This window comes from Lycorma delicatula, chromosome 5, assembly GCF_047948215.1.
Source record: "Lycorma delicatula isolate Av1 chromosome 5, ASM4794821v1, whole genome shotgun sequence".
Taxonomy (NCBI): domain Eukaryota; kingdom Metazoa; phylum Arthropoda; class Insecta; order Hemiptera; family Fulgoridae; genus Lycorma; species Lycorma delicatula.
The window spans coordinates 180354746-180375101 of NC_134459.1; the positions used below are offsets into that span (position 1 = coordinate 180354746).

At 36.3% G+C, this 20356-nt stretch overlaps 1 protein-coding gene across 1 annotated transcript in view; it reads left to right on the top strand.

Annotated features, from left to right (window-relative positions):
* Positions 1-462, top strand: part of Ir40a (Ionotropic receptor 40a) — a 42693-nt gene extending 42231 nt beyond the window's left edge. Inside the window, exon 12 of the mRNA XM_075365447.1 lies at positions 374-462. Coding sequence (XP_075221562.1) covers positions 374-423 — 50 coding nt within the window. The 3' untranslated portion in view covers positions 424-462. The remainder of the gene's footprint in view (positions 1-373) is intronic.
* The last annotated feature ends 19894 nt before the right edge of the window (positions 463-20356 follow it).

The following is a 20356-nucleotide window of genomic DNA, read 5'->3' on the forward strand; positions in this document are numbered from 1 at the left end:
GTTCCAATGTTGCAATCCTAGTAAAGGCAATTACTTTTATATGGATTTGAATACTAGATTGTGGATACCGGTGTTCTTCGGTGGTTGGGTTTCAATTAACCACACATCTCAGAAATGGTCAACCTGAGACTGTACAAGACTACACTTCCCTTACACTCATACATATCATCCTCAATCATTCTCTGAAGTAATATCTGGCAATGTGATTCCTGGAGGTTAAACAGGAAAAAAAAAAGGTTGTTTTCTCTAAGTGGTGATGTACAATGTTTGCTTAAAGTAAATTTACATTTATAACTTTTAACTAATTTTTAACAAAGGATATCTTTATTTAAATACTTTTGTTAATTTATGGTCAATTTTTCTTTTGTTTCAGTTTGCTTATTATTTATCGAACTATTGTTACATAAAATTAAACTACCTTAGGATAGAATGTTTAAAAACAGATTAGCCATTTTAATAAAGTAGTTGAAAAATATTAATAAATAGATAAATTTATTGATGATATTTTTTGTTTATTCATTAAAACAGATAACATTGTAGATTTTTAAAAAGAAAATAACGATTATTATTGGAAAAAATATCAGAAAGTTGGAGAAAACGTAGAAGAAAAAACTGTGAAGTGGTATTAAAATTTTACTACCAGAGTGCTGTAGAAAAATGCAAGTTAATATCAGCATCATAGTAAGTGCAGTAGTACTTCAAATCATTATAAAAGTTAATATACCTGGTTCAGTATTATATTATTTAAGATCAAACTAATTGTTGTCTGGTTTTCTGATCTCTGATGGTACTAACATTTATTTGAAGGGCCATAGCTTATTTATTTCCTTATTGATTTACTTTAAAATAAAACCATCTCTTTGTAAATAGGAAAGGATTTCTGACTGAAATCTTTATTTTATTATTTCACTATTCTATTATTTCATTTTATCTGTTAGAAATGTTATAGTATTATATTATAAATCTATTATTGTAGAACTATAAATATGTTTTATTTTCTCATAGAAATAGTTAGTTACATTATATCAATATTAATTCATCTAGTTCATAAACATTGAAAATTCACTGCCCTTATAAAGACAGTATAGTTTGTGAACAGTTTGGATGTATTGTTCCCAATATATCGTAAATAAACAAATAATACCTACAGTAATATTTAATAGTTTAATTTATTGATTTTTCCGCAATGATTGTTTGATTTTTAATTGATTGAAAGTAGATAGAAATCCTTTGTTTGAATCATAGAGTAAATATGAAGAAAAATTAGTAACTAGATCACACAGGACTATCAAAAAAGAGTAGTCCTGTTCCCCTCAATTTTGAAAAATTCTTTTATTTTTTACTGACTTTTGCAATCACAAAATTAGATTGATTTGATGCTATTCTCCATTCTTTTCTGTTCTAACTTTTTAACCTCAACATAATAACTGTTATCTCAGCTGTCTATTTTGTAATTTCCACTTTTTACTTCCCTGTTCAAAGTAAAGGAAGTATTGTAATCGTCAGTAATTTCGGTTTTCAGATTTAACATTTCAATGGAAATATTCATTTGACCATTCCTGAATCCATTTTGACTAGTCTCGGTGTGACGCCTACACAAATGTATGTCCCGCATGTAACTCAAAAACGATTAGCCATAGATTGTTGAAATTTTGAAATTTGGACTTTTTCTTAACTGCAGTAATAAGCCCTCATTGATAACTTTTCAACGATATATGATGAGTGGTACTTATTTTTGTTGGTACCAGAGTTACAGCCAAATAAAATTTTAATTAATTAAATATTTGGATCTTACAAGGGGAAGGCACATCAGTTCGAATCAGACGTAATCTCCTTGTTTTTTAACTTTTTTTTTAATTTAAATATATTGATTTATTAATAACTATTAACCTCTGATTGTAAAAAATTTTTACAATAAATAATAACAATACAAAAGAAAATATGAAAAAAAAATCAGAAGTTATTAGTGAAATAAAATTTTATATACTTTTAATTTTAATTCAAAAATTTTACTGAGGTAATAATTATTAATAAATCGATATTTTTAAATTAAGAAAAAAGTTAAAAAGAAATATATGGATATGAAGTCGGATCCAAACCGATGTGCTCATGGTTACAGATCCGACACGTTCTCACTTACCCCACATAACTACTTGAACAACTGAAACAAAATTAATATATAAACTAATATAAAATGCTGATAAGGACACCACAAAAAATGTAATGGATGTGGTGTCCACCACAATGCAATTGTGTAACTGTCCACTTTATTAAAGAACTGGAGGATCATATCTCGCTTTCAAATTAAATAATTTTTATGAAATGCAGCAAAAAATGTGTATATGTAATCTAAGAGGCATACAAGGAAATCATGTGGTGTCCAAATCAGATTTTCTGTATGCACAATACTATTTAATAATTTACATATATTCATAATATATTTTTATATACGAAATATATTTATTATTTAAAATTAACTTTTAAGTTAATTTTTGTTAACTATTCAAGAAACATTTAATGACATCATTAAGTAACTTTATATCTGCAAATAATTTATGAAAACTAAAATGTTATATTTTATTCTTTTTGTAATATTATTGTAGTTTGTATAAGTAAATAAACATTCTTTTACTTATTTCAGGATGTTTAATTTTTTTAAATATTTCACCTGTTCTGTTAAATAGTTAATAATGACCAGAATTGGTGGTTTATAGTTTTAAATTGTGCTATTTATATCTGTAACACTCCAAAGAGAGTAATACTCTTTTTTGCCAAAAAGAGTATTAACAATATTTCTGTTGATATTCTAATTCTTAAAACATTAAGATGGCTAGCATCCATTTACCAAGTGTAGTTAGTATAGGGGTATGAACAACATAAGATATATAGTATACTTCGATATATAGTACAACATATTGTGATTTTTCACTACTATTAATTGAAAGAGTAATTTCTAATAGTATTGTTAGTAATCTCTGATTTTATTATTTATTATGCAATACTTAATGTTATTTTCAGAAACACATAATTATTGCATTACAAGTAATGTATAACATCATTTACTTTGCTTAGTTGAAGCAAAATATATATATATAAAATGTTGTTGTACAACAGAAAGGAATAAATTCTTTCTCTGCTTTACATTATATGTTCCGGACTTCTCATTGCTGTGACACATCGAAATCACTCAAACAACAATCAGTACCAATAACAGTTACTTTTATAGAGAGTAATAATCTTTAGTATTCAGCCAATCCTTATAATGAACAAGAAGAGTGAAGGTATTACTTAAATAACTCAATATTATCTGCATTTCAGTTTACTGGAAATGATGACTTAAACATTGTATTTGGTTTGTACTTGGTTAAGAAGGCACCAGGAAACTACTTTATCCCCTCACTTTCCATAGCTAAGCCTGAATGGTTGTTTTTCTTAAAAACAGTTCTGTGATTTGTGGTGGTGACTAATGATTAGTGTCAGGTTGTATTTACCTGTAATCATTTCAGTTACAATTTAAAAGATATACATCAATCACCACATGAAGGTTGGCATTTTTATTCATAAATATTAGTCTTCATGGACCAGAAAAGAAAGACAGAAAATCTTAATGTAGTTTATATTGATAATATCTGTACAGTCATGACTGTTATTTTATTTTAATCTTGACTTTATTTTGTAATATTTTAATTCTCCTGACGATGGTTTAAGAACCAAAAGATCTTGAGATTTTATATTTTAATTGCTGGTAAGATGGAGTTATTAATTTTATTTATTTTAAAGATAGAATTGCTGGATCAACTGATGTAAGTTCTGTTTTTACTTTTATTTATTTAAGTGCATGTAAATCATTTTTATTAGATCACTTTTAATTGATAAGTCTGGCATGAATATCTGTAAATTTTGTAAGAGATAATTTTAAATAAAGTAACAAGTATTTCTAAATTTTGAAAAAAAGATTAAACATAACTTTTAACTATTAGACATAACAATTAGACAGTTCAAACTTCTTAAAGACTTGGTGTATTGGAAGCATTCCAGCGGTAAATAATAAGTTTTACAGTAATAGGTTATAAATACTCCTTTTAGATCATTTTATTTTATTTTTTAAATATGCTGAATAAATATAAAGTACAAATGTAAGTATAATGAAGCAGGAATTAACAAATGGAAGAAGTACAGAATTATTCCTAGTGCACTTCATCAGAGTGGTACAGTCAAGTTCATCAATAATTATTTTAAACACCCATAGCATTTTTCTTAATAAAAATTTTAAGCAATTTTAAACATTTCTTGTGGACACCACATCCCTTCCTTGTATGCCTATTAAATTACATATTCACATTTTTATACAATCAGAGGTTAATTATTAATAAATCTAAATATTTAAATTAAAAATAAAATTATAAAAAAGGAGATGATGTCTGATTTGAACCAATGTGCCTTCCATCCATTAACATGTTACTTTTGTTGAATCAACTGTCGTTGTAAATTTGACACTGACCTTGATTTTATGTGGAATATATTAGATTTGTTTGTATGATATCTTTTTTTGTGCCATATTTGTATGAAATATTTGACAAAGGTTGATTCTGTTATCACATAATGTTTATGCGTTTTTTGTGTCTATGAATATAATTTATATTTACAAGTTAAAAATTTATATTTTATAAATATAAAAACTGAAAATTCTTAACCCCAATAAAAAAGAACACTGTCTACAATCATATTCATATTTAAACAGCGTTAATGATAAACATTTTACCAGATGTAATATAAAACTGAAAAAAAAGACTTCAGACTAGTATAAAAGATCTAAAAACAGAAAAATATCTCTAGGATTATTTAAGAAAATTTTGCTTAATAACTTAACTGATAAACTAATGTTAATTTTATTTCTATTATATATTCTTTTCTTATATTTTCCATGATTTTTTTTATACTTTTGATTATCAATATCTCAAAAACAGTACATATTAGAATGCAGGTTTCATCATTGATTTTCTCATAGCATTTTACATAAAAATAACTAATCTCATAACCAGCATACTGTTTAAAAATTATATTTAAAGATATGATTTAATTAAAAATTAAATAGTATTCAATTAATTATATATAATTGAAAATTATATATTATACAGATTAAATTATAATTATAAATTGTATGTCTAATGAAAAATTAAATCACACTTTTCTGTAATATATTAGATTGTTTAAAAAGAAGAAATAGATTCAAATTTGTGTAGCTAACCAACCATAAAAAAAGTAGCGCATACCACATATCCCTGATTAGAGAAGATTCAAACTTTTTATGGTCCTTAATTTAAGTTCATCAGATTAGCACCATGTGGTAATTGCCAAGTATCAAAATGGTGTTTTTTTTTCTTGCCACACTAGTTAACTGGTCTCTAGTTATTGAATTTGCAGCTTCAACAATTTGATGTGTCAGATCTGGAAGATTAGCTGGCATAGGTGCTAGAAATACCTTTTTTTATGTACTAATGCAGATAAAAATTGTAAGAGGAAGGTCAGACCACAGACGATGAACAAGATCTTCTGGTCTATCACTTCTTTGTTTGCTTGGAATTTCCCCCGCCACCACCCCATTTGGTCGCTCTAAAGCATAAGTCTGAATATCTGTGCCACAAACGGCTACTGAGCCACGAAACATTTTAACGACCAGTGTCCTAACTAGCTAACCTAAAAGCGTAAGTGGAATAAGCGTGGTACCATACACTACTCGTTTGCGTGTCCCTACCTCCCCATTTGTCGTATATCACTAAAATGGGTAGGCGCACCCCATCAACTACTAAAACATGTATGACTATCAATAATTAATTTATTTTGTCAAAGACAGCAATTTGCTGCCACGCCTAGACCGCTGAATGCCAGCAAGTACCTGTCCACCATTAAAGAACTTGGAGCCATAATCTGATGATAGCCGGCCATATCACTTGGTTAGCTTCCTACAGCAGCGCAGTAGAAGTCTTTTTCCTTAGGTAAACTACTGATGTCGTTTGAACAAAGCAACCACATTAAGGAACTCTCACATGGTCCGACAATGTGGCTCACTACATTGACTCGCCGCTTGTGAGTGGCCAATTTTCCCCTTGAGCTCTAATTCCAGGTTGGCCTGAGTTCTGCCCCCCCCCCCGCCCGAAGAGCTGGGCAATCAAACATCATGTGTTTGTTCGACTGGACCTCCCCGCAGGCACTCAGCTCATCAGCTGCCAGGCGGAACCGAAACAGATATTGGTTCAAATTTACATGGTTGGTGAGCACTCAGGCTCCCGTTGCCCTTAAAAACGAAGGAGAAGCATACCAACCCCCCAGATCCTGTATAAATCTATACAAGGACCTTCCCTTAGTTTTGACGTGCCATTCTTGCTGCCATGCTTCCATTGTGAGGCTGTAAAGCCTCCTCCACAGGCGGGAGATGGGCAACTGTTCAAAATTTAGAACCGGTGCATTGAGATCACCATTTCGCTCTGGTAAGGCCCGGCTTGAAACAGCATCCCAAATACCTCAGCCTTCTTGCCTTTTCACAATTTCCACATGGTTGCCCGAACTTTCACCACTAAATCGATTGGGAGAGCCTTTCCCAATACAGTGGTAGCCTCATAGGAGGTTGTTTTAAAAACACCAGTGTATGCAATTAAGGCGCTGCACTGGGAACTCCTTAAATTTTGAATAAGTGCTCGATTTATTTCCAACCTATGCACCCAAACGACGCCTCATAAGAGGTCATACTTTTGAAGACACCTCAGTACACCATGTACAAATGACGACTTGACAGTCTGTAATCCTTTCAAGTAATCCTCTTTAAAGTTATGCATCACAGAGACAGCGTTCGCCGCTATTTGCCTAATGTGGTTGCTAAACAGCAACTTCTCATCAAACAAAACAACTACATACTTATGAACTCGAACTCGACTGATTACACAGCCTTTGTACTTAATACATGGGTTACGACTGTATGATAATTTATCTGTACCCTTGAGAAGCATGAACTTTGTCTTGGGCACAGAAATCCTTAAATTTTCAATGTCCATCCAGCCCTCTACGGTTGACAAAGCTGCCTGCTCTCGGTCTTCTAGCTGCAGTCGTGAATTCCCACGAACTAACAAGAGACAGACGTCGGCGAAAGCCTGGGCCGTGACCCCTTCTCTTTTGGAACTGACATTCCCGGTCATAGATAGAGACCGGTCTCTTGCAAATCATTGTTCTATTATGGTATCATATACATCAGAATTACAAACGGAAGTACAGTGACATAAAAATGTCATTTTTATGCAACGCAGTACCCACCATACTTTCCAGTAAATACAAAGTCATTTGAATCCTAACATTGTGCCAATTAACTTTACCAAAAAAATAAAAACTTCATCCATAATAATTATAGTTTGAAAAAATTGTCCTCTTCCATATCCTCTGGGATTGCAGTACTAAATTTGAACCCTCTTTTATGATTTTCAGGACCTAGTGCCTGCAAGTAATTGGAATTAATAAGACTTCATACGCAGATAGTTTTTAAAAACACGCTATATCATTGTTTGAGAGATTCCAAGATCTGTGCCTGCCTGTGTTTTGTATTTCCTGAGGATCCATTTGAATGCAGCTCAGATACACTCAATATTTTCATCTGACATGAAGAGGACTTTTAGTGTTTACTTATGCAACCATTTTCCAGAATTTTTTTATGGGATTTCAAAATTTGTTTACAACTAGGTGGCTATGTGTTACTTGTTGGACTAACAATGGAATTCACATTGCACTTGAATAATGGTTTCAATTTTCTCAAATGGCAGCACCCAAAATGACTTCTGTAGCACACATTTATCTTTAAGTAAAAAGTAACACCGCTTTATGGCATTAAATGGAACTAATAGATGAGTTTTTTAAATTTTGAAACCTTTTCTATCCTGTAGTGTGTGGTTTCTGTATTTTATAATTTATTAGAAATAAACATTTTACCTACTGTTGGTCTAGTGGTGAACTCATCATTGAAAATCAGCTGATTTCAAAGTCGAAAGTTCTCAAGTTCAAATCCTAGTAAAGGCAGTATGTTTTCTTTTATAGGATTTGAATACTAAATCGTGGATACCAGCATTCTTTGGTGGTTGGATTTCAATTAACCACACATCTCAGGAATGGTTGACCTGAGACTGTACAAGACTATGCTTCATTTATATTTATACATATCGTTCTTATTCATCCTATGAAGTAATACTTTATGCTGGTTCTGGAGGTTAAACAGAAAAGAAAGAGAAATAAACATTTTAAAATGGCTTTTTCTTTAATAACCCTGTAGACACAATCTCAGTATTATAATATTAAGTCATTACCAGACTTTTCTGACACTCTATGAATACACTATCTCTGTTCAATAAGGCAAAGTTGGAAATTCTGCTGTAAAATTTTATGAGTTAAAGGGCTGTGAAAATAAACAGTGAGTAATTGAAATAAAGTAGCTAGTGAAACTAGAAAAGAGCGTCTCTATGTTAATAATAATAAATACAGTAAGATTAGAGCTGGTAAGTACAGTATAAACTTTGACAAGTAATGGTAGCCAAGATCTGGAGCAGTGAAACAGAGACAAAGAAATATTACAATGATTCAAACATGCTTTTAATAAAAAAGAATAATAATAGTTTGCATTTATTAAAATGAAAATGGGGAGGGGCTTTGGAAAAAGTATAATTTACTTTTGTTTTACAAAACGGTTTGGATGACAGTGAAAAGAGGTAAAAAAAGAATAGAAGCATTTAAAATGTTAATAAGAAAATGAGGGGATTGCATTAAGAGTGGTGATATTCAGAAATTTAAGAGAACAGGATGCACCAATGCATTAAAAATGATTGTAAAATAAGGATTGTATTAGATTTTCCGCAAAAGAGTACTGAAAAAATTACACATAGCTGATGATTTGAAGGGAAGAAAGTTGCTCTTGTAGGATGAAGAATATACCACATACCAGAAAAAACCTAAGGAAAACAATTAGGAAACACATATTATGATGATGTAAACACAGAAATCATTTGATAACCTACCTCATTTTATTAATCTAATGTACTTATTCCTTTCAATAGAAAAAAAAGTTTTCTTTGTTTGTTAATAATTTTTTATTTAATTGGATGAGACAAGATAATTTTTATCAATTTCTAATAAAAGCAAAATTTCATTCATGTTACATTAGATTTAATTTTGTTTACACTACATAGATAAAATTAACAGTTTTTATCATTTAAACCTCTCCACTTCTGTGAACATACGCGTATGTATATGCAATTTATCAAGCTGCTCCCTCGTGCATATTGCATGTAATGAATGTGTCCCCCTCCAACATCTGTCATTGTATGTGCATGAGTTGACTTATTTTATAACCTGTCCCTTTATTAATATCATTATTGCTCTGTAATTAAATATTTTATTATTAAAAATATTGATTTTTAATAATAAATTAAGCCATTTGCAAACAGCTTTACTCATTAGATTTGTATACTTCTGAATAAAAAATATTTTAGAGTACAATACTGGCATATGAGATACATAATAACTGCAAGATCAAATGAGAACCACATCTCATTAAACAGAGTAAATAAATATTTTTCATTTTTGGCGTAATTCTATGTTTAATATGTATTCTATGGTGATTTGGATAATTTTTTTTGGACCCTTACAAAACAGGACCTGATAACATTTTGAAGCAAGTTATTAAAAATATTTTGTTTGGTTAGGTTTGTTGGTTCAAAAGTTAATAGTTTCGAAATATACTTTGAAACTTTAGACAATTTTTCTTTTTGAAGGCGTTTACCACTAATAGAAAAAAAAATTAAAAGTATGAAGTCAACTACCAAAATAAAACCAAACTTGGAAAGATAAGATGCTAATTCTACTCTAGTGTGGAACCTATGTTATTATGGAAAATATAACAAGTAGGTATTAATCGTCAAAGTTCAGAAAGCTCAATTGATGCAAAGGTAGGGATGAAGGGCTGGATCAGTGACTGGTTTCTTTCTGCATATAATGCCCTGTTGTAATAAACTGTCCCCCTTCGCTGTACTATTGGCAACACTAACAATACTTGAGGTAACTGAGATAGAACAACTATACATCCATGTAATTACACTTTTTAAATTTTGAGGAGTAATATTTGTGTGAACATAGTTAAGCCTGTGCATGCACAGCCAGAAATGAGGACAAAGGTAAATAATTTTTCAATCAGAAACTTTTTAAAAATATTATCATAAGCTTTTTTTGGTTGTGTATATCTTATATTACATGAATGTTTGTTTTACTAAATTTCGACAGCAATGTAAGACTGTTCTAAATAATTTTGATCATTTACATATCTGAAACGCTTATCTTTATTATTTGTACTGAGCGTTTGGAAAATTAGTGTACACTAGAATTATGGAAGTGTAATGAAGAAACTTTCTTATCTATTACTTTGTATTTTTATTCCATTATTTTATAGAAACTGATATTACAACTGTTTTTTTTTTAACAAGGTGGAGGAACCCATTTACGGGTGCCTAGGTAGTGTCAGGCTCACTATTCTGCAAGATGTTATTAAGTGCATATGTATACCTGTGCATTACCGACTAAACCTCTACCCCAAGCTAACCACCCTCTTGGAAACCACTAAAGTGCATTACTTCAGGAGGGTGGTAAACGCCCAGACACACACCATCAGACATCACTAACAATAAAGTAGCACCAAACATGCAGACATCTTAAGAACAATGCATCACAACAACACGTGAGACAACCGAAGGCACAATGCCCACAAATAGGCCCAAAAAAATACACACATCAGCTCCAACATGCTCGAAATCCAAACAGCAGCCATCAATACACACGCATCACACAATACAGTTCATCAAGAAGAACACAACACAGCAACCCACCAGTCAAAATAAACACCCACAGCAGACACAGCTGCAACACACACACACACACACTCTCACTGCACAACTTACAGACAAGCACACCCAACAAAAGTACACAAAACAGCACTTACCAATTGAGTTCTGACATTCTCTGAAGTAATGAGCACGCCAACAGGCACCAAAACGGAGTGCCCACAGCTTCATCGCGCAAGGACAACCTCCACGTGTTCAGGAGACCCTAGGCAATCAGTCGCAGGCCTGTCCGGCCCAGCACCCTCTGGTGTATCCTTCATGCACAAGCCTCCTCAGCTGCATGTAGCTTTCCCATAACTTTTCTAGCAAAGTCCTCAATAGCTTTCCAGCCTTCCTCACCCATCATCATGATATGCTGAGTTTCATCCAGTCTAAACATGCTCCAGCGGCCTGGTTTGTCTAGCATTTCTACTTCAATGTACAGGCAGCAAAAACATGTGCTCTGGAATCTCCATCGCCTTGAACTCAGGACACAGGTTCAAAGAGTTCAGTCCAAACCTATAAAGGTAAGATCTGAAGCCGCCATGGCTGGCCAGGAATTGAGTAAGGCTATATCCAAGCGAGCCATGCGACCTTCCACACCAACTCCTCAAATCTCCTATTATTTGGTGAGTCCATCGGCTCTTAATGCCGCGGTCCCATCTCTCCTACTACTTTGCCATCAACTCATCATATGTAAGCTCAGTTACACACTTCCTCTCATCAGATGATAAATCATTCTGCTCTCTTAACCTCTTTCTTTGTATCAACACCAAATAGATGGGCATACATCCTGTCAGCACTTTCGCTGCCTCTAAGTAAACTGTCTGATAAGTAGAGATCAAACGAAGACATCTCAACCCCGTAGGGGGAAAACATCCACCGTGTGACGTTACCGATCGCCACACCACACACTCCGTTCCAAGCCCTGAGGGGCTTTAGACCCTCAACTGATTACATCTCACAGTCTTGAGCCAGGCCTCGGTCGAGATACCACTGATGTCGATGTCTTGGCAGACATTTGCATCAGTAAAATACAAATCAAATTTTGCCTTCACGTAGGCCTCAAACGGACATCTTCACATCCAACCTAACATGATTCCCTCAAATCAACTAACCGAGACCGCGGAAGTGCGAACTCCACGCCTAGTCTAACTTTGACAACACCGTTCGTGACTGTGAATGTCTCAGAAAATGAACGAGTTGAAAGTTAAATCAGTGCTACCAATCAAAATGATATTTTACGCAACATAGAAATTCAGACCTACACCCAAATAAGTCACCCAAATTAGGTCACATAACAAGGGGATCGTAACCTCAATCCGGTCCGCGCAGGAGCCGGGAACAACCCCGCACTCCCACCCGGTCCAATTATGGAGTCTCGCGCGGCATTACCAAGTCACAATCAGGTACCGCCACCGGCGGAACGAAACCACGCCCCCAGTCCCACGGGCTACCATACCCCAGCAGCGCGGCCAGCCCCGCCAGCGGGAGCCCCAAATCGAATCATAAACAATATCAATGTAACCGTGGTACGATGCCAATGCGCCTACCTCCAATCAATCTAATGCTTAGGCCAGAACCCTAGTCACCCGGGATCCTACCACGATCAAATACCTCGATTAAACTCCCTCTGCAGACTTACACACCGCAAGGGCGCAAAGAAAACCAGCCACTATAGACCACTCCTCGCGGATCATCCAGTTAATATGGAGATAGCACCTTCTGTGAAAGGACAACAATTTCATTTCATACTTGCCATACTCAGCCACTCCTGCCCACAGCTCGACTCCATACAATGGAGAGGAGTATGCCACTCCGACTAGCAACCTCCTACGTTGCTGAAGTGGGCTGCCCCTTCGGAAGGAGGCTGGCAATCAACCTCCGCTCGCCTTCTTGTTTGCCTCGATGGCACGGACTCCAAACCTAAGTCTGGAGTCGATCCATATTTCAAGATATTTAATTGACGGCTTCGTGACTATCTTCCTACCTTCCAGCTCAAAAGTCTGTACGGGCCTTCTTTTTGCTGAAGTAGTAACCACTACCTCAGTTATTTTCTGGTGCAAGCTCCAGCCCGATATCGGCATCCAGGCTGATCGCTAAAAAGGAGTGACGAATTTTACTGATAGACTCCCGCCGAGTATTAGCGTCAATCACGATAGCAAGATCGTCTGCATATCCAAATAAGGCTATTCCATGAGGCAGTGTAACCAGAAACACCCCATTGTAAGCGTCTCTTCCCGATCAGTTGGTCCTTGGACCGACCCCTGTGGCACTCCTCTATCTAGACATCGTTCAACTAGTCCGCACTGCACTTGACATATCAGCTTACACTCAGTGTAATGCAACCGTACCATTCTTATCAAATGCTCCGGGACGTCAAGAGCCACCAAGAAACGTATTATTGCGGTGTGAGAAATGCGATTAAATGCATTTCTCACATCAAGCGTCACTAGGACACACATTCTGCCTCCACCGCATCTCATAAAAATTTCCTTTCCGTCTCGCACACACCCGTCATAGCATCCAAGGCGGACCTAAACCCACGAAAGCCAAGTTGCCTCGGAGAGAGTCCGCCCGCCTCCTCCATACCTCTTGATATGTCAGTCAATCATGGCCAGCGGCCGGTATGAGGAGGGAAGTGCCAGATCCCTCCCCAACTTAGGCATTAGCATCAGCCGCTGTTTCTTCCACCTGTCTGGAAAAACTCCTTCAGTGAGGCAGGTACTATACGTTTCTAGATAGACATCTTGCTCAGCTCGAACCGCGCCACCTTTACCACAAGATTCGGGAAATAGTCCGATCCTGGCGCCTTACCAACTGGAATTCTCGATGTCGCCGCCATCAACATCTCATTGGTGAAGGGAGGCGAAGGTTCCATTCCCTGTCGTCCACCGCTAACTCTTCTCTGTGGGGGTATATCACCTCTACGACACGCTGCACTTTATCTGCATCTTGGATTACAGGTACACTAGGTCTTAAAGTCCTCCGAACTAAGATCCTATATGAAGATGATCCCCCACGTATCATCTTCCACCTCCGAAATAAGTTGCTTCCAGACCCTTCGTTTAGACTCACGAATGAGTCTACCAAGCTCCTTGCTTCACTCCTTGTAGTGTCGCGTATATAAATCTCAGAGAGTGCAGGTACGCCCGAGTCATCCGCCTCCTGGCTTTATGGCATTTCATGCGTTTTCTGGCAATTTCCGGAGTCTATCAATAAGTCGGAGAGTGTCCCGGTCTGCTATATTTCCGTGGTAAACCCGCGCAGTCCTCTTCCAAACAATCTGCGAGGCGATGAGCCTCATATCGAGTGCTGCGACTACATCCATAACTAGTCTACCACGTGCGTTCGTTCTTGGCGAGCTCCACGCCGTCGCCCAAGCGTTAAAACCACCGGCCGATGTGTAAGCAGGTCCCTAGAGATGTTTATCAGGATTTCCTTCTGGCTCTCTATCTGAATGTTGGGCGAGAGATACCGTGAAAAGTAAGTAATACACTTTACCTACCCGTGCTCTCACAAAACTATTGCCTCTGTTAGCATCGTGTATCGGCAGAGACGCGCACGACCAGAGTGCCGCCCCACCATCCTCCAAAACAATCCCGTCCTGGCTCAGAGACGACTGCTATGTCCGCACCCGCCCCCATACGTGAACGAACAGCATATCCCTTGCCAACCTAGAACGCTTCATGTTGAATTGCACAATTCTCATTACCGAGTAGAGGACTGCTCGGTCCTCCCACGGCTCAGTCTGTCGCTCTCCTTAACGAGAGCTTTCTTCTTCCGCTCATTTAGGGCATGATGCTCCGCCAGGGCGATGCCCCACTGTTTAATATGTCAAGTACTTAGGCTTCAATGTGCAGTCAGCCGCCCGATGCCCTTCTCCCCCGAAATTGAAACAAGCCCCCTGTCTGTTTTCACCCTTGCAAAACCTCGCTACGTGCCCCATCTCGAAGCAGCGTAAGACCCGCTGTGGTGGGTTTACAAGGTCCACCCTGCAGGATACCAAACCGAACCGCATCCTGCCCTTCTGTGCAATATCAGCGGCGCATCGCGCCGAAAGCCGACAAACAGCCACATCTGTTTTACCATAGCCCGGCCTGACCGATACTCTCAAGTCACCCGGTAACTCCTGTCCAAAGGTAAGTGCCAGCCCCCGTACAATTTCATCTGACAGTATACGAAGGGAAGTGTGCTGGTTTTCGGGGTGAACGCTACCCTTCTTTATGACCGAGGATATTGCCTGCCTACAGGCTCCCGAGGTATCCTTTTTTTCTTTCATCCTGATTTCCATTTGTTCCTCACCCTTCCAGATGGACAAAATTTCAGTCGCCTCTAGTGCAATTATCTCAGACATAACCGTTTTGAGCAAGTCCGCCTACGACGACCCCGACTTGACCGTTATTGTCTCTGTCGGGGAGTTTTTTCATAATCGGTTTGCTTGGCATTTCTCCCGCCACCCCCCATTCGGGTTCCCTAAAGCATGAGACCGAATGTCTGTGCCACAAATGGCTACTGAGCCTCAAAACAGTTTACGGAAACATTAAAATTTTTCGACGGTCAGTAGCCGTTTGTAGCACAAACATTTGGTCGTATGATTTAGGGCGACCGAAATGCCAAGCAAGCAGTATCCGAGGGTCTTGCAGATCACCCGACGCTCCTCCGCCTCAATGATCTCAGAAGATTGTAAGTCGGTCTCGAAAATCGCGACTTCCTACCTGATACACCGGTGGTTTGAAACCTCACCCGCTACACTGTCTTCCGGGAGAAAATCAAAGGACACGGTTCTTATCGATTACCACACCCTCGCGGGTAGACAAAGCTGACAAGAGGACATCTATCCTGCGCTTTTGTCCAAGGGCTCTATACGCAACGCCCCAAGGGTCTCTATTTCCTTGTTCCTGAACGAAGGAACGTCAGGAATTACGCTAGGAAAACCTAATGCTGTGAAAGTACCTAGCTCTCTTTCTGCGGTAATCCGCAGTTAAAGCCGCACGCCAATCGGGATCACCCTCTCGTTGCGCAGCCCTTCTGAGTCGATTCACAGACCGCTTCATTGCTGTCGGATTCCGAACCCACCAACCAGATAAATGTTCCCGGCCAGTACCTCTAGGAATTGCGGCTTCACCGTCGCCACCACTACAAAAGTGAAATTTTCTGCCAGGACAATCGTCAAGGTCTTAAGAAAAAATCTCCAGTCTGGACTCCAACAAAGAGGAGAATTTGAGCCCGTCCGCCTTCCTATGCAGGAATCGCCCCCGGTAAACAGGAAAGTGTCCCTCATGGCCATCGCGCAGCTCATATGTCTCTTTCAAATTACCGTATATATTCTAGTACCCCCTGCCACCGAATACGCCCCGCACCTCGATTTTCCGGACCGAAAATCTAAATAATAAAATCGAGTATATACCGGTATTTTAAAGTGCAACAGATATGATAAAAACAATACGTAAATACGAAAATAATCAGAAAGTAAAGCGTTTAATTCGTCCATTTAAATTACAATATTAATATTACATTAATAATTAAGTACTAGTTTAGTTCAGAATCAGCAGGCCAGTAAAACGAAAAGAAAGTATCATGTTGAAAAGGATCATTTCAATACGCTTTTTAATATGGGATTTTATTTTTAATTAATCACTATCACTGTCAGTGTCTGTAGAAGAGTTACCGGTAGTCTCCACGTCTCTCTGCCAAAGGTGATCGCTTCATTACCATCAAGTTCATTAGATATTCCGCATTTTTTAAAACTTTTCCTTACTAATTCCGTGGAAATACCTTCCCGAGCGTCTTTTAGCCAAACACAAATCCGGTTAAAATCTGGGCGTTTGATTCTTCCTGTAGGCGTGAGAAAGAAATTTGCATCAGCCATCCATTTACTGTACGGTTTTTTTAATGCAGATTTGAACGATTTATTAATGCAGACATCTAGTGGTCGCAACAGAGATGTCAATCCGCCTGGAATTATTACTCGGTCTGTCATACCGTTTTTTTTAAATGTCTTTCATTTTATCGGTCGTATGCCCCCGATAACTATCCATTACTAGCATACCGGTATTTTTTTTATCAAGTAAATTTCCTGATCGCTTTTGCCATACACACCTGATCCGATCCAAAATTAAGGTTTCGTCCATCACACCTGATTCCTGTGCTCTGATAATAACTCCATTTACGTCTACGGTAGGAAGAGTTTTTCTTTAAAAAAAAATGTACGGAGGTAATTTTGATCCATCAGAAGTAATGCAAAGCGTAACACTACACGTTTGTTTTTCATTACCCTACATCCTAGATCCCTAACAATTTGTTTTATATATTCCAAACGTGGCCTGCCTACACAATTTTTCCCTTCTGCCTGTCCTTCCAATATTAAAGCGACTATTCCAGGATGCCTTAGTATGTGGCCTATAAGTCTGTCTCTTCTTTTAACTATATTTTTCCAAATGCTTCTTTCTTCATCTATTTGCCGCAATACCTCTTCATTTGTCACTTTATCCACCCATCTGATTGTTTCTTCTCAATCCTTTTTACTCTCGGCTAGAATTACTATATCATCAGCAAATCGTAGCATCTTTATCTTTTCACCTTGTACTGTTACTCCGAATCTAAATTGTTCTTTAACATCATTAACTGCTAGATCCATGTAAAGATTAAAAAGTAACGGAGATAGGGAACATCCTTGTCGGACTCCCTTTCTTATTACGGCTTCTTTCTTATGTTCTTCAATTGTTACTGTTGCTGTTTGGTTCCTGTACATGTTACCAATTGTTCTTCTATCTCTGTATTTGAACCCTAATTTTTTTAAAATGCTGAACATTTTATTCCAGTCTACGTTATCGAATGCCTTTTCTAGATCTATAAACGCCAAGTATGTTGGTTTGTTTTTCTTTAATCTTCCTTCTACTATTAATCTGAGGCCTAAAATTGCTTCCCTTGTCCCTATACTTTTCCTGAAACCAAATTGGTCTTCTCCTAACACTTCCTCCACTCTCCTCTCAATTCTTCTGTATAGAATTTTTGATGCATGACTAGTTAAACTATTTGTTCTGTATTCTTCACATTTATCTGCCCCTGCTTTCTTTGGTATCATTACTATAACACTTTTTTTGAAGTCTGACGGAAATTCCCCTTTTTCATAAATATTACACACCAGTTTGTGTAATCTATCAATCGCTTCCTCACCTGCACTGCGCAGTAATTCTACAGATATTCGTCTATTCCAGGAGCCTTTCTGCCATTTAAATCTTCTAATGCTCTCTTAAATTCAGATCTCAGTATTGTTTCTCCCATTTCATCCTCCTCAACTTCCTCTTCTTCCTCTATAACACCATTTTCTAATTAATTTCCTCCGTATAACTCTTCAATATATTCCACCCATCTATCGACTTTACCTTTTGTATTATATATTGGTGTACCATCTTTGTTTAACACATTATTAGATTTTAATTTATGTACCCCAAAATTTTCCTTAACTTTCCTGTATGCTCCGTCTATTTTACCGATGTTCATTTCTCTTTTCACTTCTGAACACTTTTCTTTAATCCACTCTTCTTTCGCCAGTTTGCACTTCCTGTTTATAGCATTTCTTAATTGCCGATAGTTCCTTTTACTTTCTTCATCACTAGCATTCTTATATTTTCTACGTTCATCCATCAGCTGCAATATATCGTCTGAAACCCAAGGTTTTCTCCCAGTTCTCTTTATTCCGCCTAAATTTGCTTCTGCTGATTTAAGAATTTCCTTTTTAACATTCTCCCATTCTTCTTCTACATTTTCTACCTTATCTTTTTTACTCAGACCTCTTGCGATGTCCTCCTCAAAAATCTTCTTTACCTCCTCTTCCTCAAGCTTCTCTAAATTCCACCGATTCATCTGACACCTTTTCTTCAGGTTTTTAAACCCCAATCTACATTTCATTATCACCAAATTATGGTCGCTATCAATGTCTGCTCCAGGGTAAGTTTTGCAGTCAACGAGTTGATTTCTAAATCTTTGCTTAACCATGATATAATCTATCTGATACCTTCCAGTATCACCTGGCTTTTTCCAAGTGTATATTCTTCTATTATGATTTTTAAATTGGGTGTTTGCAATTACTAAATTATACTTCGTGCAAAATTCTATAAGTCGGTCCCCTCTTTCATTCCTTTTGCCCAGCCCGTATTCACCCACTGTATTTCCTTCCTTGCCTTTTCCAATGCTTGCATTCCAATCTCAAACTATTATTAAATTTTCATCTCCTTTCACGTGTTTAATTGCTTTATCAATCTCTTCTTATACACACTCTACCTCATCATCATCATGGGCGCTTGTAGGCATATAGACGTTAACAATCGTTGTCGGTTAAGGTTTTGATTTTATCCTTATTACAATGATTCTATCGCTATGCGTCTTGAAATACTTCACTCTCCTCCCTATCTTCTTGCTGTGTATTTTGGTTTTATCAGATTGATTTTTTGATAAATTTAGATTCCTAACCAAATCATTTAATTCACCTTGTGATATAAGATGTGGCTTATTGGAAGATAATTCAAATTGAAAATCATTGCTGTCTTCTTTAGTACTGCCAGATTCTTTATCTGTGAGGTACAGGCCTAATTAAAAACAAGTTAGTTGATGGTTTGTTAGATTGCTTATAAAGAAAAGTTAAGTTTGCAAGAAAATATTGTTGGATAAGAGTATATGGTTATTGCCAGTTTCTCAAAAACATTGTCACTGGTAGTAAATTAGCTAAATGAAAATCTAATAATGAAATTACACCTGTATTTCTTGCCAGCAACATCCTTTTTTTTCAGTAAAATTAATTGAACTCATGGTTGTAGGGATATGAAATATAACCTTGAAATTCACATCCAATTAAACAAAAGTTGAGAGCTGTTAATTTAACTTTTACAATTAATACTATTAGTACACTGTTAATAATTAGAGTAATATAATTTGGCATTCGCAATTAAAAAAAAAAAAATAATTAGATTTAATTAAAAGAAATGATAGCATAATTAGTGCTAAAAATCCCAAGGTTTTATCACCTGTAAAAATAAACAATCTTTAAAGAATATAAATAACGTTTTTATAAATATTTTATGAGAATTGAATAATTAGAAAATAAGGATTTTTTAAAAAATACCATCTTATAAATATAGTTTGTTGGGTTTTAATTCTTACGTATTTAATTAAGAGAACTATATTCTAAGCTCCGTTAGGTTTTATAACATCGTTAAAAATAATTTAGTTTATTTGTTTAACTTTGCAGTAAATCTTGTTGCTAAAAACTATTATTAAAACAAACAAAGTTTATGATAAAATTTAATCTTTTAGTATGATCATATTCGCAAATATAATCCGACTTTGGAATCTGTCTATCATAAAATTAATAGAAAAAAAAATTATAATGCAAGCAAACGTTACCGCTCTGACGAGTTACTTTAGACAGTCGTAGTGTTAGTTCACAGTGCGAA